Source organism: Abramis brama (genome assembly GCF_963993115.1).
Source record: "Abramis brama genome assembly, chromosome: 11".
NCBI classification, from domain to species: domain Eukaryota; kingdom Metazoa; phylum Chordata; class Actinopteri; order Cypriniformes; family Leuciscidae; genus Abramis; species Abramis brama.
Genome location: NC_139973.1, coordinates 4,473,431 through 4,495,813, shown reverse-complemented (window position 1 = coordinate 4,495,813; position 22,383 = coordinate 4,473,431). Strand labels below are relative to the sequence as shown.

Here is a 22,383-nt window from a genome sequence, read left to right as displayed (position 1 = left end):
CTGTTCGCTAATTCATCCTTGAAAACTGTCAATGCATTGTTTACACCCAGAGGTGTTTAACAGGTGTAGACCCATCACTGCAAAAAACTACAATGGTACTAACATGTTGGACACGCACCATAGGAGTAGTAATAATACTAACAGTACTTTTAGAATTTAACTTGTAAATAATAAATTCACTATCATTAACTTCATCAAAGTGGTAGTGAAGAATTGGATGTTAAAAATGGGACCAACCTACCATACATGATCTTGAGAAACACTCGAGACCAGATGTACCATTCGCACTTGCTGACATGAACCCATTTATTGTTTTTTTTGTTTTGTTGCATTATGTGTTCCTTACGGACTTAAGTTCATCAGTGTTCAATCGTGAAGTGGCCATTTAAGATGCTTTTCAGGTGTCTCACACAAAGCAGTGTGGAACCAAGTGGAACCCCGTCATCCATTGAAGTCTGCCCAGACAACTGCACCATTGGAGGTGACAGGATTAGTCAAGAAGGGACAGATTATCGTCATGGGAAAGGTGCCACAGAAGCAGAAGTTTCTCCATGTCAACTGGCACGTCAACTGAACAAGTCACAAAGGTCCAGATTGACTCTATGAACTTTGCTCACATTCTACATTGAACAACAGATAGATTTCCTTAATGCATTCATCCACCTGCTGAACTTAAACTACATACACCTGGTGTGACTGGGTGTTCTGCAGGTGAACACAGACCTCTGAAGCTTTCTACAGCTGCTAACATTGTAAAAACAATTTTTCAGCTACATCTCAAAGACTACAACAATCGTCTAACAGTGACCCCGTAAGGGCTCATCTGAATTTGACCAATGGCGTCAAGGAGGGATTAACTGTAAGACTTGAGAAATTAGAAAATACCAGGCAGTCTGGTTGAGCTCTCTAAGAAAACAAAGAAAATTAACATGTGAAATCTCTCTTGAGAAACACTATATGGTTTAATATAGAGTTAATATAGAGTTTCAAAACTGGCGAGTTTGTGATCGTAAGACCCCCGTTATAAACGGCCGACGTGAGGACCTCAAAGCGACATAGTTTCCTAATCTGAGCGGGTAAAATATAAAGTAAAGAGTTAAATAGAATAATCATACTTGACTATTAAATTGTTTAATAAGGTTTTTACAAGCTAGTTTCCAATAGTTCAAGATAAATCTTTTCATCTTACTACTGGTTTCAAATGAATATTAGACTGCAGCCACATTGGACCAGTGGTTTGGAAAATGAATGGATGGATGTTTCAGCTGCGGGCGCCATCTTCTGGCGAGACGCTGGAATTCATTCGGCACGACCATCACAGTGCATTATGGGTCACCGGACACCACGGACACCACTACAAATGGCTCAAACAGTATCCTATTTAATGGTATAGGGGGCAATTTCGGACACAGCCCAAGTTTGGTGAGCTCTGACCTGGTAATTTGTATCACGTGAAGACGTGTTACCAATAAAATATCGATATGTAACAGCATGACCTTTTAGATGAATTAAAAGAATGCAAACTTTCTTGCAGTGAAGTGGAGTAGACATTTTTACATTTTGGATTTAGTATTATTCGTTATACGTTGAATTTATGTTTTTTTTTTTAAAGATGCCGTAGAGTGATGTCATATCATGACCATTATAAATATAGAAATAGAAATGTTCCTAGGCCAGACATAACTTCTGGCCACTATTGTGCTCCATGGAAAAAAAAAATCAATCTACTGTCACTGCTCTTACATGAGATCAGTCAGCATAAACAAACATGTACATTCCTGCTTTGCAACCACTGAGAACACCCTAGAAACTCCATAGCAATGTGCTAAAACAGTTTGCATGTCAGATGCATTTTCAAATGCTTGCTGTTATATTGCAATGATGTCATGAAATGATGTCATAGATGATCCTTGGTAACAGGCTTAATATTCAAGATCTCTGCCCTTTCCACAAACCATAAATAACAAAGTAGCACTCTACTAATTACAACTCATGTGATCTTCATACTTCCCACAGTCCAGAACCAGTTTTTCAGCTCAAGGTAAGTCTAAGCAGGTTTAGGTGTAATTTGAATTACAATTTAGGGGGGAAAAATATTGTTTATGAGATAAGCTCCTGGAAAAAGTTATCAAAACTGATTTGTATCATCTACCTGGACAAGATACAATATGTGCCTTTTTTAACCACTGTCCTGTTTTCTCTCTCAGAAATGAACTCAACGATCTGGTTTGTGGATAGTTATGAAGAAGCTCTTGCCAAAAACATTGTGATTGTTAGTCTTGGTTTTATCATTAATTTCATCAACGGAATGTTAGTAGTGACCTTTTTTTCTAATCTAATGTTTACAAGAGACTCCAGATACATTTTATACATTCACCTGGTAATCAATGACATGCTCATGATATGTATATCAGTAACTTTGTATGTGTTGACCTACGCTTTACCGTTTATTAATGTTTCGTGGTGTTGCATATTGATTGCTCTTGGTTCAACCACCTTTATGATCACTCCTTTGAATCTGGCTGGTATGGCCATAGAACGGTTCATTGCTATCTGTAAACCACTGCATCACTCTCAGATTTGCACTCCACAAAGAACCTACATCTTTATATGCTTGCTATGGGTGTTAGGAGCTATACCCTCTCTGGCAGATATCATTATTTTATTTTCAATCCAGCCCATATCTTTCTTCAGGTCTGTTGTACTTTGCTACCCATTCAATTTGTTCCCTTCCAAAGCCCACAAGGACAACACCACTGTATCACAAATCATCTATATGTCTTTGGTGTGGATAATTCTCATATCTACTTATTGCAGAGTCCTGTTCACTGCCAGAAAGGCAGCTTCAAAGGGTTCAGCAAATAAGGCTCAGAGTACGATATTGTTGCATGGCATCCAGTTACTTTTTTGTATGCTTTCCTATCTCACCCCTTTTATGTACTTATTTATTAATCCATTTTTCCCAGCACACAGAACTAAGATCACTTTCTGTATTTATCTGCTCACAAATATTATGCCTAGATTACTGAGTCCATTGATTTATGGGGTCCGAGACCAGAAGTTTATGAAACAAATGAAGGAATACTTTACATGCAAAGTTATAATTGTAAAAATTGTGCCATCAAAATTCTGATTATATATAGGCCCTATGGGCATGATCGATTACTCAACTAAAAGAGACTGTTGCTGCTGCTAGTCGACATTGGAAATAGTCATTAACATTTTTTCTTGTTGCACAAATATGTTTTTAAGGGTGTATACCTGAAGCGGAAAACATAATCGTGTCCCTTGCGGGCTCAGAGAAATGTCCATTCGGAAGTCAGGTAGTATTTTGACTTAAAATGGAAAAGTTTTGTGTAGTCTAGTCAAACTGGCATATAACAATTAAACTTGCTTATAGGCTTTCAAATAGCCTATCAATATTGTTAAAATATTGACTTTATATGTAGGCCTACTGGTCCTTCACTGCCCATTGATTTAGTTGATTTTAAAATATGTATATTGACTAACGTTAATAAAGTGAACCCTTAAGCTGAATGTATTATCATACTGCGAGACAAGCACATGCAGCACATGGGACCTGTTTTTTTTTATTTTTTTTATTTTTATGATTCATAAATTAATTGGGGTATTTCGACTAGTCAACAACAAAATTTTCTTTCAAACATTATGGAAATTAGTCTGGACCTAATACAGTTCTAATACATTGTGTCTGATACATGACATTGTTGAATAAAATGACTTTTAAGTGTGTGGCTTAAAAGTGCAAATAGCCCTACATTTTGAGGGCCCCAGTATATATGTATTCAAAAAAGATGTTTAGTTACTCTGTCTCATGCTGCATGAAACAACATGTTCCTCTTTAACAAGCTGTGTATCCCCTGTTTATAATAGGTTAAATATTACCAGATCAATTAATTTAAAGCAGAGATCAAGAAAGTATTGTTCTAAATCTGTATTAATTATCCTACACAGAGCATGCCTGTATAAATCAAATCGATGTGTATATCTGTAAAATATTGGACGTTGTTTTATTGAGCCAGGCCATAAAGTAACTGCAGACTCCAACCACTGTTAGAGGCCTAATCTTGAGAAAGCTTAAAATGTTATAAAAACACATAATTATGAATATAAATGAATAAATATACCTTACTGCCCGACATACTAATTGAATATTATTATTTTTTAAATCACAAACGATTGTGAATGGTCCATCCAGGTAAGCGCTGACTAAAACTGAAAAAAGTATTAGTTATCACGTGACAGGGAATGTCGGCACCGCTTTGGATCATATTTTACACCTGATAAATGGCAGAGTGAAACTTTATCTACGAAAATTCGGAGTATTATTTAGAATCGTCTTGACCAATTTGAGATAAATGCCAGGTCGCTTAGCCAGCCCTGTCACTTGTTTCTTGTGCATTCTTAAATTCTAGACACATTCAGTTATTTCAATGGATTAGCAGCGCCGTCGTGTGGTTGTTCTGAGGTATATGTTATGTTGACCTCACCCGAGGAATCTCATCATCTAGTGACAGGACCTTTCGAAGATACAATAAACAATTAATAATTATCTTTTTAATAATTCAAAATGGCTGAATGTGCGCGACAGGCCAAGTTACACAATGTCAGGAACACAACAAAAACAGAAACGAAAGTGAAACCTAACGTTACTCTTCTGAATCATTACACTTTCTGTTTTGAAAGAGGAAGCAAACGCCAAACTCCACTGAAAGGTAAATTATTGAAAATATTCCTTACTCGTTGATAATAGCTCGTTATAGAATTATACAGTTGTCATATTTATGAGTTCGTCACTGGTCACATTGTTTGCTAATTCATCCTTGAAAACTGTCAATGCATTGTTTAAACACCTCATACCCAGGGGTTTTACAGGTCTAGATCACTGCAAAAAACTACAATGGTACTAACATTGGACACGCATCATAATAATACTAACAGTAGCCTACTTTTATAGGCTTTTATAATATGGAAATCAGTTAGTACCATGGTAAGCTATCTGACAAATGACTATTTCCTTGTAAATTAGTAGCCTAGCTACCACTGATAATGATTTGTCATTCTTACAGAAAAATGGCTCAGGCTGATATTGACGAGGGATTATATTCTCGACAGCTGTAAGTGTATTGTAAAATATTCTTACATGACACATACAACCTAACTTTCCTTATTTGCATCTTGGTTTCCCCATATTGAATTTTTATTTTTTATTTTTTATTTGTGTGTGTGTGTGTGTGCGTGTGTGTGTGTGTGTGTGTTTTGACTCTATCTTTAAAAGTTTAATTTTACCTGAGCAATCATACTGAAATAACTATATTAGTTTCATATAAACTCAATTTAGTTTATATGAATTGGATTTGTGTAAAAAATAAAATAAAAATACATAAGGAAAATGATGTCTGTGTTTAAGAGCATTTTCCCCTCTTTTTGTTATTGTTTATTTTTTCCTCCCATTTATTTGTACTTGCATGTATATATAAAAGAGACCTGCTTTGTAGAAGCAGCTATGTCTTGTTAATAAAAAAAGAGCATTTTTCCCCAATTCTCAGTTGCTTACTTTTATGTGAAAATATCCCATACATTTTTTAAATGTGCAAAATATACATTGTGGTAGTGTTTGTTATATTTAATTTAGGCTTATTTTAATTTAGATTAAAAACCCTATAAACATTGTATTTACTCTGTTACACAAAATAAGTTTATTTTAAATGGCAACCGTCAAATGTTTTAAATAATAAATCAGCATAAGGAAATTTCGCTTTATGCACGGGGCAATTTTTCATCTCACAACAGGTATGTGATTGACCATGATGCAATGCGTCGCATGGGAAAGGCTGATGTCCTCATTGCTGGAATGCGAGGTCTTGGCGTGGATATTGCCAAGAATGTGATTCTGGCTGGAGTTCAATCAGTCACCGTTCAGGATGAGGGTGTGGTGGAGTGGAGAGATCTGTCTTCTCAGGTAATGACCATTTAATGCAATTAAATGAAAAGTTCATCCAAAAACTATAGTCTGACAATCCTTTACAAACCATCAAAGATGCTCAGAGCTTTTATGCAATGAAAATGAACGGTGATGTGTGCATTCAGACATGGTCCCTCAAGAACTATTGTGCTAAATGTAATGTAAACGTTGTAAAAACATTATTGGTTTTTGCGTGTCATGTGACATTTGTGATGCACTTGCAATTAAATGCAACTGCAAATGAGATTTGAGAGCTTAAGTGCAGGGGTTGATTCATTTTTATTTCCTACAAAAGAGCCACTACCCTTTTGTGTTCCATGGAAAAAAGCTAGTCATATTGTCAAATATGCAAATATGCCATCCATCCATCCATCTTCCGCTTATCCGGGGCCGGGTCATTTACAAATATGTAAATGGTTAATTTAGTTGTTATTGTGGGACCTTTACAAAGGATAAATTATATAACCTCTTTTGTCTTCAGTTTTACCTAAAAGATGCTGATCTGGGTCAGAACAGGGCCTCGTGTTCTAAGAAGCAGCTCTCTAGTCTGAACGTCTACGTTCAAGTGTCTGCCTGGACTAACAAACTCAACGAGGACTTCCTCAGCAAGTTCCAGGTGAGTTATGATCCTGTCTCATATGTCCATGCAATAATAATAATAATTGACTTTGAACTTATTTCTCATTTTGTCTTATTTTATGTGTTTATTACAATAGGTAGTGGTGCTCACAAATTCACCTTTAGAAGAGCAGCTACGTGTGGGAGCGTTTTGTCACTCAAACAATATAAAGTTTATTGTGGCTGACACCAGAGGGCTTTGTGGGTAGGCTGCATCCCGTGAATCAATAAAATATGTGAAAATTACATCATATTCTAATTTCTGTGTTTGGTTTGCAGGCAGTTGTTCTGTGACTTTGGGGAATCGTTTGAGGTCAGAGACACAAATGGAGAAACTCCAGTCTCAGCCATGATTGCTCAAATCAGCAAGGTGACACGTGACTAAAATCGCATTTTCACTTTCAGTTTGGTCCTGTTAAAGGGATACTCACCCTCACGTTCCAAATCTATAATACTTTCATTCATCTTCGAAATACAAATGAAGTAATCTTTAATGAAATCTGAGAGATTTCTGTCCCTCAACTGAAAGCAAAGTTTTGACAGAAGGGACAGAAATTTAATTAAAAATATCTTCATGTGTTTCAAAGATGAACAAAGTCTTATGGATTTGTTAGACATGACAGCGAGAAATTGATGGCAGTTGAAATTGATTTTTTTTTACTATGCTTTAATTAATTTGAGCTGAAAATGTAACATTTTCCATCATAGGAGAATCCAGGCATAGTGACATGCACAGATGAAGAGAGTCATGAGTTCACCGATGGCATGTTTGTGACCTTTTCTGAGGTTCAAGGCATGACCGAACTCAACAGTCACAGTCCCATTGAGATCAAAGTGAGGGGTAAGTGTTATGTGAAATATGGAAAATGTCTAGAGCTGAGAATGGGAATGGTGGATAGCATGCAGTTCATTTAATAACAAAGATATTTGTCAATGTTTTTAGACAGCTACTCCTTCACTATTTGTGACACTTCAAACTTTTCCGAGTATGTGAAGGGTGGAGTTGTAACTGAAGTGAAACAGCCTGAACTCCTCAACTTTGTAAGTGTAACCTGCTATTGATTTATTCCATATTTAAGATGCTGTTGTCATGATGTACAGTTAGTATGCTTTTGAAACCTGGAAGTGTGTGATGTCAACGTACAGCATTATAGCAAGGCACCTTCCTCAGGTGATGTTTTAATGCTTGCAGAAACCTCTGAATGTGGCTCTGGATGAAGCGCTCAGAAATCCTGAGCTTGTGGAGATGACAGACTATGGCAAGACACAAAGACACCTGTCTCTGCACCTGGCCTTCCAGGCCCTGCATAGATTCACTCAGAAATACAGCCGGACACCCCATCCTAGATCCCAGGTCAGTCATACCATGACACCTTTATGCTGGAAATGTGTTTTAAAGTACACACATTGTATCAAAATTTTCCACATTGAGACTTTGTCCGTCATTATGCAAAGTATTTTAGAAAGGTAATATTACTGTTCCGTTGTGGAAAAACTGACTCTTTGATAATAATTGTCATATTTCAGTCTTCAACAATTAAATGGAAAAAAAAAAAGTATTATTATATGATAATTTTTTTTATTCTTTGCATGTGCAAATACTTGACAATTCAATTGCAATTATGTAAATGCAATGCATTAAGAAATCAAAAATGTTTTACGATGTGATTTGATTACTTTACTAATCACTATGATCCATAACTATTTTCAAAGAACAATTTACATCATTATGAAATATTAACAAAAATATTTTTACTACTAAAAATAGGCCAGGAATTATATTTTGAAATAGTAAGCAACTAAAACTACTATTATAATAGTAATGCAATGCATTGATCTGCATCATCACTTTTTAGGCCTGGTTTGTCAGACAGGTCTTAGATTAAGCCAGGATTAGGCCTTAGTTCAATTAGGACATTTAAGTGGCTTTTATAAATGTGCTTTAGAAAATAAGCATTACTAGTGTTCATCTAGAGACAAAACAATGTCACTGACATATTTTAAGATGTCAGTGCATGTTGCTTTAAGTTAAAACAGCTCAAGCATGCATTTTAGTCTGACTAGATTTAAACCTTGTCTGTGAAACTGGGGGTTCACAGTTCATTTCTGTTTTGCTGCCCTCTGTAGGCTGATGCTGAAGTGCTGCTTACTATCACAAAAGAGCTTTGTACAGATGCAAAGTTTGATGAGCTTGATGAAGATGTTGTAAGGAATTTATCTCTGGTTGCCAGCGGTGACCTGGCACCTGTCAATGCCTTCATTGGAGGTATGGCTGCTCAGGAGGTGGTGAAGGTGAGTTTGATCATTTATCTTTACCCGTCACTGATGGAATTTTCCATAATTTATGACACAACGCTTCCCGCCATTGACAGAATTTTTCTGCAATCCATGTTTTTACTGTTATACGGTAGGGGGCGCTATTATTCATCTTCTGAAAGAGTACAGAATCTCAAGCTCAAAACACAGGCTAAGAAGCAGAAACAAATGATAAACGCATTTCTAATGCACATGTTGTAGTCTTTTACTTTTCTCAGCTTTTTGTTCAAAATGTAGCTTTTTTTAATGAAACTTACCCACATTCAAGTGTTGATAAAAAAGAATGCATTAAGGACGCTATAATAGAATGTTTTTGATTAAAAGCAGAGGCTCTGTTCTTTCTTTTGATATATTTGCATGTTCAGATATTCATACAGTACAACAAAATATTCTGGTGGCCAAGAAAGTTTTGTGAAAATGATCAAAAATGCTAAGAGTGGCCAGCAACTTTTTGGAAAAAAAATGCTGGTGGGGAAAGGGTTAATGTTATTTTACACCAGGATCACCATTTGATGGACACATAATTTAAATTTGTGAACATGGTCTATCTATATAAGCTAATTTTTTAATGACTACATGTGAATGAAATCTTTCAGGCGTGCAGTGGTAAGTTCACTCCTCTCAGGCAGTGGCTGTATTTCGATGCCCTGGAATGCCTGCCTCTAGAGGAGGACGGAGTTGTCCTTACTGAAGACGCCTGTGCTCCTGTAAGAAACAAGCAAGCTCATTTGCAGTATTTAGAAAATACAAAAGTCTCATTATGGATTGTTTCTGAAGAACGTACTCACTTACTTCTGATAAAGTGATCTTTATCCTCTGTGCTGCAGAGAGACAGCCGCTATGATGGGCAGATTGCTGTGTTTGGATCTGATTTTCAAGACAAGCTGAAGAAACAGAACTATTTTCTGGTGAGTGTGTTTCTCCTGCTTCACCAGCAGAGGAGGTCATTACTCTTTTTGTGTTTCAGTAAACCCTGTTGGATGACTGTCAGTTACTTGTTGATCTGTTGTGCAGGGCAGTGAGCAGATCAGTGAGTCAGTGGTGTAGAATGCACAGGAAATATTTTATTTGTCATGTGATATTTCCTGTTGAGCACTAAGGATATGTAGGTCAGAGTTTCCTGTGTGAATCAACCTAATATTCCAGATTTTTTTAAGAGGAGAATTTTTTGGTTTATTACTTTGGTGTCTCTGAATGTTACTAAAACCGGGAATTCTTCATGTCAGTTTTATGCTAATAAAGTAATAATAAAGTAGTATTTTTGCTTTTAGCATATGCTACTGTTCAAATGTTTGGGGTCTGTAAATAATTGTTTTAAATAATGCTTTTATTCAGCAAGGATATTTTAAATTGATCAAAAGGGACAATAAAGACATTTATAATGTTACAATTTTTTTTATTTCAAATAAATGTTGTACTTTTGAACGTTCTATTCATCAAAGAATCCTAAAAAATTATAACAACCATTTTAACATCGGTTCATTGAATAAGAATAATAATAATTATTTCTTGAGCAGCAAATCAGAATGATTTCTGAATAATCATGTGACTGAAGACTGAAGTAATAATGCTGAAATTAAATTGCATTTTAAATATATTCAAATAGAAAACATTTATTTTAAAATTTCATAGTATTACTGTTTTTATGTATGTTTGATCATATAAATACAGCTCTGGTGAGCATAAGAAACTTCTTTTAAAAACATAAAAAAATCTTTTTTATGCGACCCTAAACTTTTGAACGGTTGTGTACATTTATGCTATAAAGTACATCACATGTAAACATAGTCCTTCCATATTTAACCTCTCTTAAAAATCCCACGTCCTGCTCCATCTCTCAGTCTTGAAGATTATTAATCAATATTATTCATCAATTCTCATCTAATGTCTATGTGATCAGGTTGGAGCTGGAGCAATTGGTTGTGAGCTGCTGAAGAACTTTGCTCTGATTGGTCTGGGTGCGGGAGAGGGTGGAAAAATTACGGTGACTGACATGGACTCCATTGAGCGATCAAATCTGAATCGACAGTTCCTGTTCCGCTCTCAGGACATCGGGGTAAGAAGAGTTGGCACAGAATAGCTACACCATTGATTTGAACTTCAGAAAATGGTTTTAGTACAATATCAATGACCGTAATCTAAAACAGGTCCATCTCTGAAATATGATTGATTGAGCCATGTCCACTTCACGTGCCTTAACTGTTGTAAAATCACTGTAATATATGGCATTTACATTTATTCTTTTTATCCTTCTCAGAGGCTGAAGTCCGAGGTGGCGGCGGAGTCTGTTAAAGAGATGAACCCTTACATGAACATCATCTCTCACCAGAACCGTGTGTGTGCAGAGACGGAGGAGGTCTACACATATTCATTCTACAGTCAGCTTGATGGCGTAGCAGCTGCGCTGGATAATGTGGATGCACGTGAGTGCTGACTGCTAGGTCCACCAACAGCGTTTATCAACCAGAAGAACTCAAAATGAGAAAGTGATATTGTAGCTACATGTCTAACATTTTACTTTCCCTGTCCATTAGGAGTCTATCTCGACCAGTGCTGTGTGCGAAACAAAAAGCCCATGCTGGAGGGAGGAACTCTGGGTAGTAAAGGCCACACTTTGGTGGTAGTACCACACCTGACTGAATCATATGGACCCTCCACATCTGGAGGACAGAAAGCCATTCCCATCTGCACACTCAAGAACTTCCCGCACCGTATAGAGCACACGCTACAGGTAAGAAGGCATTTGTAATGGTGGACAGTTTATTTACAGGTTGTTGTATTGACAAATACAGCAGCCGTTTAAGCAGCAAATGATCATTTCTCTCATTTTGCTATCACAAACACTTCTGTTTGGAGTGGTTCAACTGTCCTGTGTTACTCCAAATATTGATTAAAAAACATTCTGAAAATGATTCCAACGATATTGTTTCTATTTGTTGTTATCGTTATAGTTGTGGTGTGGACCTGAATGGCTATTAAAGGGATACTTCACCGATTAGCATTAAGCTTTGTATCAGTAGAAACCCGGTAGTATTTTCGAATCACCATGCTTCCCTCCCTCATGTCCCCCTGAGACAAGAGATTTCTGTATTGTGTGTCTGGAAAAAAACCTCAGATGATGCAAAAAAGCTCATCAGAGGCTTTTTTGTCCAGAGGCGAGAGACTACGGCCAGTAGGAGGAGCTCGTTCCGCATGTTTTCAGCCCGCCCATAGGGGGATCTCACGATAAAACGGCGTCTTTTCAGTTTCGAGTCAGCTAGTAGCCTAGTTGTATCATTTCCTCCGATACTGCCCTCTGTAACCGGTAAGCGTGGCTTGGGAGTGGCCTCGTACGCGGCCAGCGAAGCAAGTGCATTCTGGGAGTTGTTGTCTTACATCCACATGAGCCAAAAATACATTTTCTGGCTTTTCTCATTCTAGAAAGCACCAACTTATAAAATAATTTCACATTTCTACTGCATAAATGACCCAAATTAAATACACATTCATCTTTCCAGCGGTGAAATATCCCTTTAAAGCTTTTTATATTTATAGTTGTCGTCCTTGGTGAGAATGGCCCTTAACTTAAGTGGAAATATTCAGGCATAATATATCAAATAATTAAATACATAAAATAAATATATAAAATTATGTAATATATCCAGGCTTTTATGATCAAATTATGTATGTGTCTGAAGATCTGAAAATACACAAAGTGACAATTTTAATGCAAATATGAGGCTGTGTGTGTGAATCACAAATTATTTTTTATCATTTTCAGTGGGCCAGAGACCAGTTTGAAGGACTTTTCAAGCAAACGGCAGAGAATGTGAACCACTATCTCAGGTAGAGATAAATGCATTTTAACTATAGTCTAGAGGAAAAAAAAGATCAAATGTGTGCAGGAAACATAGGATGAAGAGGCACAACTGTTATCAGCAGATGCAGATATTGTTTCTGAGATTCTGTTCAACATTGTACTCCTTAAATGTGACCCACTCCTCATGTCCAGGCTCAGCTATTCATTACTAGTGCAACCCTTGGCTGCTCCCTGGCTTCCTGCCACAAGTGTCAACTGTAGTCAGATCTCTTTTCCATCTGAAATGAAGTGAAGGATGTTTATAAAAAGGCGAGTGTACAGGAAGTTGAGGTGCTGTGTGCTGCAGATACCGCAAAGGGAAGGCATCAGCATAACTGCCTCCATCTCAACTACCTCCTGTGTGCTGTCACCCCACCCAACTCAACAGCTCAGTGTTATTGTAGTATCATTAATACACTATTACAGTTGTTTATTAATATTTTGAATTTGTTTGTACTGTTGTATTTTTCATTTTCGTTTTAAGGGGAAATTTTTGTAATTCTGCTGTATGTTTTTGACATTAATTATTAATTAATTACATTTTTTGTAATTTTATTTTGAGTAATGAAATGTTTTTAATGGCTTTGGGGCCATATAAAGTTTAGCCTAAACGATTGATGTTGAAAAAATTTAAACAAAAAAGCTACTAATACTGCATAGCAAACAGATAGCTCTACTCCTTTTTTCCATCTCTGTCTGCAGTGACCCAACCTTTGTAGATCGCACAGTCGCCCGTGGGGATGTGGAGGCTGTGGAAATGCTGGAGGGCGTCTATAGGTGTCTGAGCGAGGAATGGCCTCAGAACTGGGCCGACTGTATCAGCTGGGCCCGCAAACAGTGGGAAACGCTTTACAACAATCACATTAGACAACTACTGCACTGCTTTCCCCCTGACCAGGTAACATAGAGCCAAATATACAAGGACGTGTCATAGTGGCTAAAGCTTATGGTTCCTAGGCTGTAATGGGTAACACTTTACTTGAAGGGGTGTGCATAAGACTGACATGACACCTTCATAATCATGACATGGCAGATGTCATAAATATGAAGGATGTCTTATGCATGCTTATGATAACTGTCATTAAGTGTCATTCGCTCAATTATGACATTTTTAATGCAAATATGACATTGTTTGAGATGTCTTTGTTATGACAACTTGACATAAACCAATACATCATAACCTGTCAGTGTCTTTGTCATGCAATTATCAAACTTAAAAAAAACACTTAGCTTTATGGGTTAACATTTCATTAAACTGTCAGGTGGTTGGTTTTGACATTGGCTGTCATGAGGCCATTATAACTGTGTCATGTTTTTCTTGACCTCAACTACAGTGGTACAAATTGAATTTGTCATTAAAATGTTATAATGGCTTCATGATAGCCAATGTCAAAACCAACCACCTGACAGTTTAATGAAATGTTAACCCATAAAGCTAAGTGGTTTCTTAAGTTTGATAATTAATCTGCTATGTTATGTTTATGACATATTTATGACAGGTTGTGTTGTCTTAGTAATGTCAAGTTGCCATAACAAAGACATCTCACACAATGTCATATTTGCATTAAAAATGTCATAATTGAGCGAATGACACTTAATGACAGTTGTCATAAACATGCATAAAACTTCCTTCATATTCATGACATGTCATGTCATGATTATGACGGTGTCATGTCAGTTTTATGCACACCCCTTCAAGTAAAGTGTTACCCTGTAATGTAATATATATATATATATATATATATATATATATATTATCACATGGGAGAATGGGGGGAAAATGTGCTAAATTGTTATAAAAATAGTTCTTAATAGTTCTATAAAAAAAATTCTTTAAGCAAATTATTATTATTATATATAATAATTATTATTTTATTTTGGATGAAATAAAACCTATATGGTTTTGTCATGTTTTGTGAGATTCTCCCCAAAACTGTTCAGTAAAACGCTTTGGATGATAAAAAAGACCTACTAAAATAACTAGTTACAGACTTACTAGTTTTATCAATATATACCTTAGACATTTTGATTATGATTATGTTAAAAAAAAGTGAGTTGGCATTAGTTTTGGGATCAGAAGTGTGATTGAATGTGTTAGTTTCACTTTGGACCAGCAGGTGGCGCTGTTGTCTATAACAACAGTGGGCTCGGACCATGTTTAGAGAGATGGCATGATAAAGTCACAATACCTTGTAAAAAATAAATATTTATGAAATTGTTCACATCAAAATCAATCATTCATGTCATTATCTGAAGTCTTATTATAAATCCAAAAGTCTTCATTATGTGAATTGCAGCATATTACAATAATTTCTTTCTAAATATATAAGATTCTTATTCATTGAAAAATACGACCAATCATTTCTACTAGGAGCTTGTGCGTCTATGGTTGTGTAACAGTATGGATGTGGAGAGGTCTAATCCATAGCATCAGTGCCTGCACACAGAGATAATCATTCATTCAGAGGAGGGGTGATATGGACCAGAAAACAGAGTTTTGAAACTCTTAAATGTCCTTTATCTTGCATGTCCAGATATAACAGTTGCAAAACCTGAAGTCGCAGATGTGTAGACCACAGTTCAGTTTCAGGGGTTTGTGCATGAATATACTGAAAAGGAATCAATCATGAAGTTCTCCTGAGGTTTGGATGAGCTTGGCATAAAAGTTTCTCATTGTCAGTTGGAAGTCTTTCCTGGAGTGAAAAAAGACGGTTGGAAAGATCAACACAAACAATTCTTTCCATGGAAAGAATTGGAATAAGCTTTGAATTGGAATAAGAATTGGAATAAGCTTTGTGTTACTGCTCTTTTGGTCTGCCTTTGTTCTTTTCAACAGCCTCTTCTGTTTTTTGTTAAAACACAAATTGTATCGAACACACACACACACATACACATGATAAACTCATTACTCTGTCTCTCTAAGCAAAAGGCTTGGAGACATGGGCTTTATGGTGACCAATCACGTCCATTTCACATCAGCATGTGACTGGTGTGGCTGCAGGGCTTCCATTTGGTTCACAAAACATGTAGACGTCTTCCATTCTTGTTTACTGGAGCTGACTATTTTTTTATTTTTTTTTTACATTTTTTTTTATATGTTAAAATGAACAACATTAAGTAAAACAATATATATACAAATCTTTTTAAATGAAAAATAAACAAAGATTTAATCATAATTATAATAAAAAAGTAAATAAATAAAAATTATTTTAAAAGTATACATAAAGTATTTTAAACTGTAATTAATTGATCCTACATAAACATAATATTTTTAGATATAATAATAATAATAGAACTATATAACATCTTTAACAGTATCTTTTATATATTAAAATAAACAACAATAAATAATGTTTGTACCTTTTTTTAATAGACAAACATCAAATAATACAGACAATAAAATATTATTAATATTAAATAATATAAAAATAATAGATGTGTATATATAATTGTACATGTATAATAAATATACATGCATAAAAATGTACACGTATAATAAACAATAAAATAAATAATACATTTAAAAACATTAAAAGAAAATGTAAACATTTTTTAAAAACGCTTTTTCTCCTCTCCTTCCCACTCTGGTCCTCACTAGGTAACAAGTTCTGGACTTCCGTTCTGGATGGGCGCAAAGAGATGTCCACATCCTTTGACCTTTGACACAAACAATGTAAGTTTTCCTGAGTAAATTCCCATACACAGTCTCTGGAATCTCCCATCATCCCTTGCAGACAAGAATGTCTAACTTTACGACTCACGGTTTTTCTCCTGGTGGGAATTATCTGATATTGATCACCTGAGATTAAAAAAGCAAAGTGAGAACATGTTAAACCCCCTCACACACAGACGCACTCACACAGGTAAACACAGTGGGACATTAGCAAACAGGTCATGCTTTTCACAGAAACCCTTTCAGACAAACTCCTAAATATTTTAATTAGGCTAGATATGCAAATGGTTCCACTCTACAACCATTATTCAATTTTATGGCCCATTGTTTCCATTGTCTTGATTCTTTATAAATGTTATCATCATTTGGTAAGATTTGTTTTCCCCTAAACTAAGGAATTCCCTTTTCACAGTCAATTTGAATTCTATGGTTAACCCATTTTGGGAAGTGTTGTTTTTTGAATGCACTACACACTTTCCTCTCATCATTTCCTGTTAACCACTGCAGTTCTGTGTCTCTGCATGTGTGTTTGTGATTCAAGTTTTCCACCCTTCAGCCCAAAATCAAACACAAACACGCAGTTTCACTTAAGTTCTGCCAGCTTTAATAAAAGTATTTTGAGATGATTACCTTTTTCTCTTGTTTTACAGACCACCCATATGGACTTCATTGTGGCAGCGGCCAACTTATACGGCCAGATCTATGGGATTACAGGCTCAAAAAATCGTGCTGACATTCAGAGTGTTCTGCAGGGAGTAAAAGTCCCCGAGTTCACCCCTAAATCTACTGTAAAGATAGCAGAGACCGACCAGCAGCTGAAAGAGGAAAATGAGGAGAGGAAAGAGGAAGGTGAGATGTTAGGCTTTATATGAAATTATATAGGCCAATACATTTGAATAAGTCTGGAAAGAACTCTCTTTTAATATCCCTCACTGCATCTCTTAGACAAATTCAAGCTGGAGATGTTAAAGGAGAAGCTGTCCAAACTCCAGCTGACGAACCAAAACTTCCGGATGCATCCACAAGAGTTTGAGAAGGTACCCATGTTTGTCAAATCAATATCTATTTGAATAGCATTTTCACAATAAAAATTGTTTTGTGATGCACGCCTTGATGAAACTAAATACCTCGTATCATTTGTATAAAGCACAGAATGACAAAGATAATAGAAAATTAAAATAATAGTAAATAAAACATAAATAGTTCCTTAGTATTTAACTTAGTATACTAAGTAGATGTGTGTGTGTATGTGTGTGTGTGTGTGTGTGTGTGTGTGGGGGGGCTGTCAATACGGATAATTTGACATCATAACTTTACATTCTTTTACATTTTTCAAAACCTTCTGTTTATTTCCTGGCTTTCAGAATAAAAAATAAAAAAACTTTAGGATTCCTCTGTGTATATATTTAAAAACATTATTTGTATCGTTTTTTTGTCATTTTGTTCATAGAACAAAAAGTAACTTAGACATTCTGCAAAACATCTTTGTTTTACTTTAAACTTAAAAGAAAACAATATAGGTTTGGAATGACATGAGGAAGAGAAAATTATAACAGTTTTCTTTTTGTATGAATTATTCCATTATAGTGTCTTTAAACATAAAATTAGTATGAAAGTTAGCGTGTTAACTTTGGCATTCCTGGTAAACACACACATTTGGTGTGTGCACTGGGCCTGTCAGACTTGTTGGCGTCCACTCTCAGGTAGGAGGTCTCATTGGACCACAAAATTGGCCCTGAAACATCCAACCCCGACTGCAGTTTTCATCGACCCTTAACCAGCTCCGTCCATAACAGACGAGAGAAAACAGTCATCCTTTCTGTTGAGACAGATCTACTTCATAGTACCTCAACGCTGTGACATACTTCTCAAATAGAGGGTGTCCAACGGACAGACAGGTCTTATGAAAAGCGTTGGATGCATGCTGGTTTAGTCAGTGTCCGCTTTGTCGTTTGTCGTGACTGCATGACACATGGGCTTCCTGGGCTTCCACACACATACAGTACATAGACTGAATGGGCAGCAGTGTCCGAACTACATCTCAGTTGTGTGTTCTGTTAGCAAGAGGATTAGTCTCAGTCTATGTGTTTCTCTGTATGTATCTGTCTTTGATTTTCACAATCTCTTCTTTAAATCACTCCTGGACTATCTATTCTCCATTTCTCTTTCTCTGGTTGCTTCTAGTCTTGCTGTCTTTGAAGATTAAGCGTCCTGGTATGTGTTTGGAAAAATGTTCATATGGCAACAGTTAGACAAAGGTTTCTGTATACGGCAGGTCCTAAAGTCTAAAGCCACATAGAAAATCTGGGATTAAAATAAAGTTTTAGGATTCTAAAACAAACCAAATATATGATGAAGAAGAAATATTTAATATTCTGCTCTCTTTTCTAGGTCACTAATCAAATGTAAGTGAATCATGTGACATCATGTGACTCTTTGAACCGATGGTCAGGTTTTTTTTTTTTTTTTGCTTACACTAAAGCTCAAGACAGTGTTTTAATATCATGGATATAATGTTATAGTTTTTGTTTATTGAATTATATTTCATTTTTTATGTTTCCTGTTACAAAAATCTAATAAAATAATAACGATTTCTCTAGTGTACTTAGACCTTTGGGCCCCACTGTTTGTATCGTATGTCCGTATGCATGTGCAAGTGTGTGCTCGCGCTTTTAGCAATGACACATTCTTTGCCAGATTTTTCCTGTGGAATGTGTGTTTGGGGGATTCTGGTGGCATCAGGTTGCCAAATTATATACTATGCTCAAACACCCCTGCAGTTACCCTCAACACACCCAATACTTGACAGGCTTTGTAGTGCTGCGGTGCCTGGGGCGTAAGCAGAGTGGCAAAACCTCAACACCAGGGTATCTTAGCATTCCTGCAATATCTAATATCACAAGTTGTGAATTATGCTTAATGGCTTTTTTTTTTTGGTTTTTAATTGCCTTATCTTTACTAAGTTTATAAGTATATGATTTGCAGTTCACACCAGTTGAATCTGGAGCAATTATGGTCAAATGAATGGAAATTACATATGAATACAATAGTAGACTGGAAACGATCAATGTTTAAACATGACGCGCTATGATAACATCTTTATCTAGTACCTGTTGTACCAAAGTGCACAAACATACCTGTGAGCCAAATGATTTTGTTCCTGTTTTTAAATTCTTCTTGTTTTAATAGAAGACTAAAAGATAACATTCAGCATCACGTTTAAAACACAACAGGTCTTTTCCCCTTTGTTTTTGCCCTACGGTAACAAATGAACAGATGGTAAGTAGGTGAAGATTTGCTGATGGACAAATCAAAGGGTGTTTTCCATCATTGAAAGGAAATTAAAATCAACAGTAAATGATGCAACTCTTCTATAAATGTCCACACTGCACACAAAAAATATATTTTTAAGGAATATTTTTGTAATTTTTTCACTAAAACTGTCTAAACATCCTTAAAACAGTATTAAATATGAAAAAAAAAAAAATATATATATATATATATATATATTAAGTAAATTTACTTAAAGCAAAATTGCAGATGTATTAAGACTTGTTTTAAGAGAATATTTATTGAAGAACATCTTTTAGAGTTTATTTTTCTTTAACCATTTGCTAATCTTGTTTTAATTTTAAAATGAGAAGAAACAATTAGCACAGTCTCCAAATATGTGCATATGATGCATGAATACATAAAAAAAACAAGATCGAATGCAAGAATGTCCCTTATGTGTCAGTGCTTGTAATAACGAAATTGTTTGTGCATTACCATATGCTCTTTTTTTTATTCTTGTGTTCCAGGATGATGATAGTAATTTCCACATGGATTATATAGTTGCAACATCCAACCTGAGGGCAGAGAACTATGATATACCAACAGCCGACCGCCACAAGGTGAAACTCTGCGGTGCTTTTGTTTGTGAGACTAAAGGTCTAACGTGATCAACATTCCCCTCTGGGTGTTTGTGTCCTCAGTTTCAGTACATATACAGAACACCCTGAGGAAAGACCTTTTCATTCAACTAGACCATAGAGTTCCATTCCATTTACTTGTACTACTTACCATTAATAGTTTGCACCCGCGTGTGAACATGTATTTGTAATTCACGAAGCATGTACCATGTGTACAAACGTGCATATTTATGTAAATAATATCCCAAACCTTTTTCTCATCTGCAGAGCAAGTTAATTGCTGGCCGCATCATTCCAGCAATCGCCACTACAACAGCTGCGATCGCCGGACTAATGTGTTTGGAGCTCTATAAGCTTGTCCAGGGTCACCGGCGAATCACATCCTACCGCAACGCATATTTAAACTTGGCCACCCAATACTTTGTCTTCTCACAGCCTTGTGCGGCCCCGACATTCACAGTAAGTGACAAAGCTACTCACTTATCACCATCTAACATCTGACTGTTGTCTAAATGAGTGTGTATTGCTTTTTGTCCTAATTAGTTAACAAGCACAGAGAGGTAGAAGTAGCTCTTAGCTGTTGAATACAGCGTATCATAATGGTTGTATGTGTATATTGACTATAGGTCTGTATTGGCCCTCCAACATAATGTAAAGGCCCTCCATATCCAACATAATGTATTTAATTTTACCATGGTTGTGGATTAGCTAAAACCTATATTAACTATAGTAAAATCACTGTAATGGTTTCATGTAGCTTATTGCTTTTATAAAACAGCAATATAATAAAATAACATTATGTGCTTTATTATTATTATTAAATAGCTGATAAAATATTAAATATTCTATATATAATACAATAACATAAAAAACATTAAATATGAATAAAAAAAAGAATCTAGTTCCTTTTAATAAAGTTAGTAGTAATAATAATTTAGAGCTAGAATGATCTGTATTACAATGTTTTTACATGCATCACTGTTTATGGTCTTGGTTTATTAAAACAATTTGTTCTCTAGACTAATATTTGAACAAAGACTAATATGTTGTTAGTTAGAGTAAGCGTGCTAGTTAAAAGGCTTCTGTTCCCAATAATCACTCTTGTGCAGTGAATAAAAGGGAATGGTTCCTGTGGTTGAGTTCTGTTATGGGGGCCTGGGGTTATGGCTGGGGTTAAAGGGTACAGCATCAGTCTTCTGTCTGGGTCTAGATCATTGCAGGCTTTAGTTAACTTATTTTCATCCTCAGGGGCTTAAACCACTTAGTAACTGTACACTCACCCCCGCAGACCCCTCACCTGCCAACCTGGTGAGTTTGCTCAGTTTAGGGGACTTCCACTTTCAAAGGGAACGCATTCCGAGTTTTCGGACAGACTCGTGCGTGTATTAAAGCAGCAAACCCTCGAAAGAGTTGCATGCAAAATCTGGTGTTTGTGTTTGAGCTGGTGCACTTATGGGTTTATAACTTTGATCAAGATCTTAGAAACAGAAACATAAGTGAATGGTTCAAGATTTGTGCAGAAAGACTTCAGATGAGGTAATGCAACCCCAGACATGGCCGTCCACACATGGGGGGTGTGTTGTTTCTACCAACATGTGCAGGGTCAGAGTTGAGGGTAATTTTCACCCAAGGGGACAAGCGGTGAGCTGATCTTTGAAACACACAAGCTCAGGTTACTTGTGTGATGTCACCATTTTCTGGAGTGCTCCTTTCTCAAAACACTCAGCAGAACCAATACTTTTTCAGATTACAAGAACATGCAGTTGCCCTAAAAAGTATTTGGACTCTAAAGCCCACAAACGTATGAATGTCATTGCATTAAATAACCTGACAAGTCAATTTGGCGATTTTTGGTGGATGATGTATGATGTCAGTTCACCTCAAGTTCACAGGTGTCCTATAGCAGAGGACCACAGGTGTAGTTCTTCACATTAACTAGCAACATGTTCCACTAACTTTCACAACCACAAAGTGTCACAATGATTTTTGTCTTTATTTTGAAGAGTATGTCTATTGATTTATCATTTAAAACCTAACAAGC

At 36.0% G+C, this 22,383-nt stretch overlaps 2 protein-coding genes across 2 annotated transcripts in view; both read left to right on the top strand.

The window, feature by feature from the left end:
- Nucleotides 1-2,197: 2,197 nt before the first annotated feature.
- On the top strand, nucleotides 2,198-3,133 carry LOC311092706 (odorant receptor 131-2-like; the record flags this gene model as incomplete). The annotated part of the gene is made up of 1 exon (XM_084129641.1): nucleotides 2,198-3,133. The coding sequence occupies exon 1, from the start codon at nucleotides 2,210-2,212 to the stop codon at nucleotides 3,131-3,133; it is 924 nt and encodes a 307-aa protein (XP_083985767.1). The 5' UTR covers nucleotides 2,198-2,209.
- A 1,355-nt stretch (nucleotides 3,134-4,488) lies between these two features.
- Nucleotides 4,489-22,383, top strand: part of uba7 (ubiquitin-like modifier activating enzyme 7) — a 35,911-nt gene continuing 18,016 nt past the window's right edge. Inside the window, exons 1-22 of the mRNA XM_084129004.1 lie at nucleotides 4,489-4,736; nucleotides 5,091-5,138; nucleotides 5,815-5,983; nucleotides 6,468-6,602; nucleotides 6,703-6,809; nucleotides 6,884-6,974; nucleotides 7,313-7,445; nucleotides 7,548-7,645; nucleotides 7,797-7,958; nucleotides 8,732-8,896; nucleotides 9,517-9,627; nucleotides 9,748-9,828; nucleotides 10,821-10,976; nucleotides 11,178-11,343; nucleotides 11,455-11,651; nucleotides 12,681-12,745; nucleotides 13,461-13,656; nucleotides 16,357-16,431; nucleotides 17,082-17,280; nucleotides 17,377-17,468; nucleotides 20,232-20,324; nucleotides 20,610-20,801. Of these exons, the coding sequence (XP_083985130.1) occupies nucleotides 5,095-5,138; nucleotides 5,815-5,983; nucleotides 6,468-6,602; nucleotides 6,703-6,809; nucleotides 6,884-6,974; nucleotides 7,313-7,445; nucleotides 7,548-7,645; nucleotides 7,797-7,958; nucleotides 8,732-8,896; nucleotides 9,517-9,627; nucleotides 9,748-9,828; nucleotides 10,821-10,976; nucleotides 11,178-11,343; nucleotides 11,455-11,651; nucleotides 12,681-12,745; nucleotides 13,461-13,656; nucleotides 16,357-16,431; nucleotides 17,082-17,280; nucleotides 17,377-17,468; nucleotides 20,232-20,324; nucleotides 20,610-20,801 (2,727 nt within the window). The 5' untranslated portion in view covers nucleotides 4,489-4,736; nucleotides 5,091-5,094. The remainder of the gene's footprint in view (nucleotides 4,737-5,090; nucleotides 5,139-5,814; nucleotides 5,984-6,467; nucleotides 6,603-6,702; nucleotides 6,810-6,883; nucleotides 6,975-7,312; nucleotides 7,446-7,547; nucleotides 7,646-7,796; nucleotides 7,959-8,731; nucleotides 8,897-9,516; nucleotides 9,628-9,747; nucleotides 9,829-10,820; nucleotides 10,977-11,177; nucleotides 11,344-11,454; nucleotides 11,652-12,680; nucleotides 12,746-13,460; nucleotides 13,657-16,356; nucleotides 16,432-17,081; nucleotides 17,281-17,376; nucleotides 17,469-20,231; nucleotides 20,325-20,609; nucleotides 20,802-22,383) is intronic.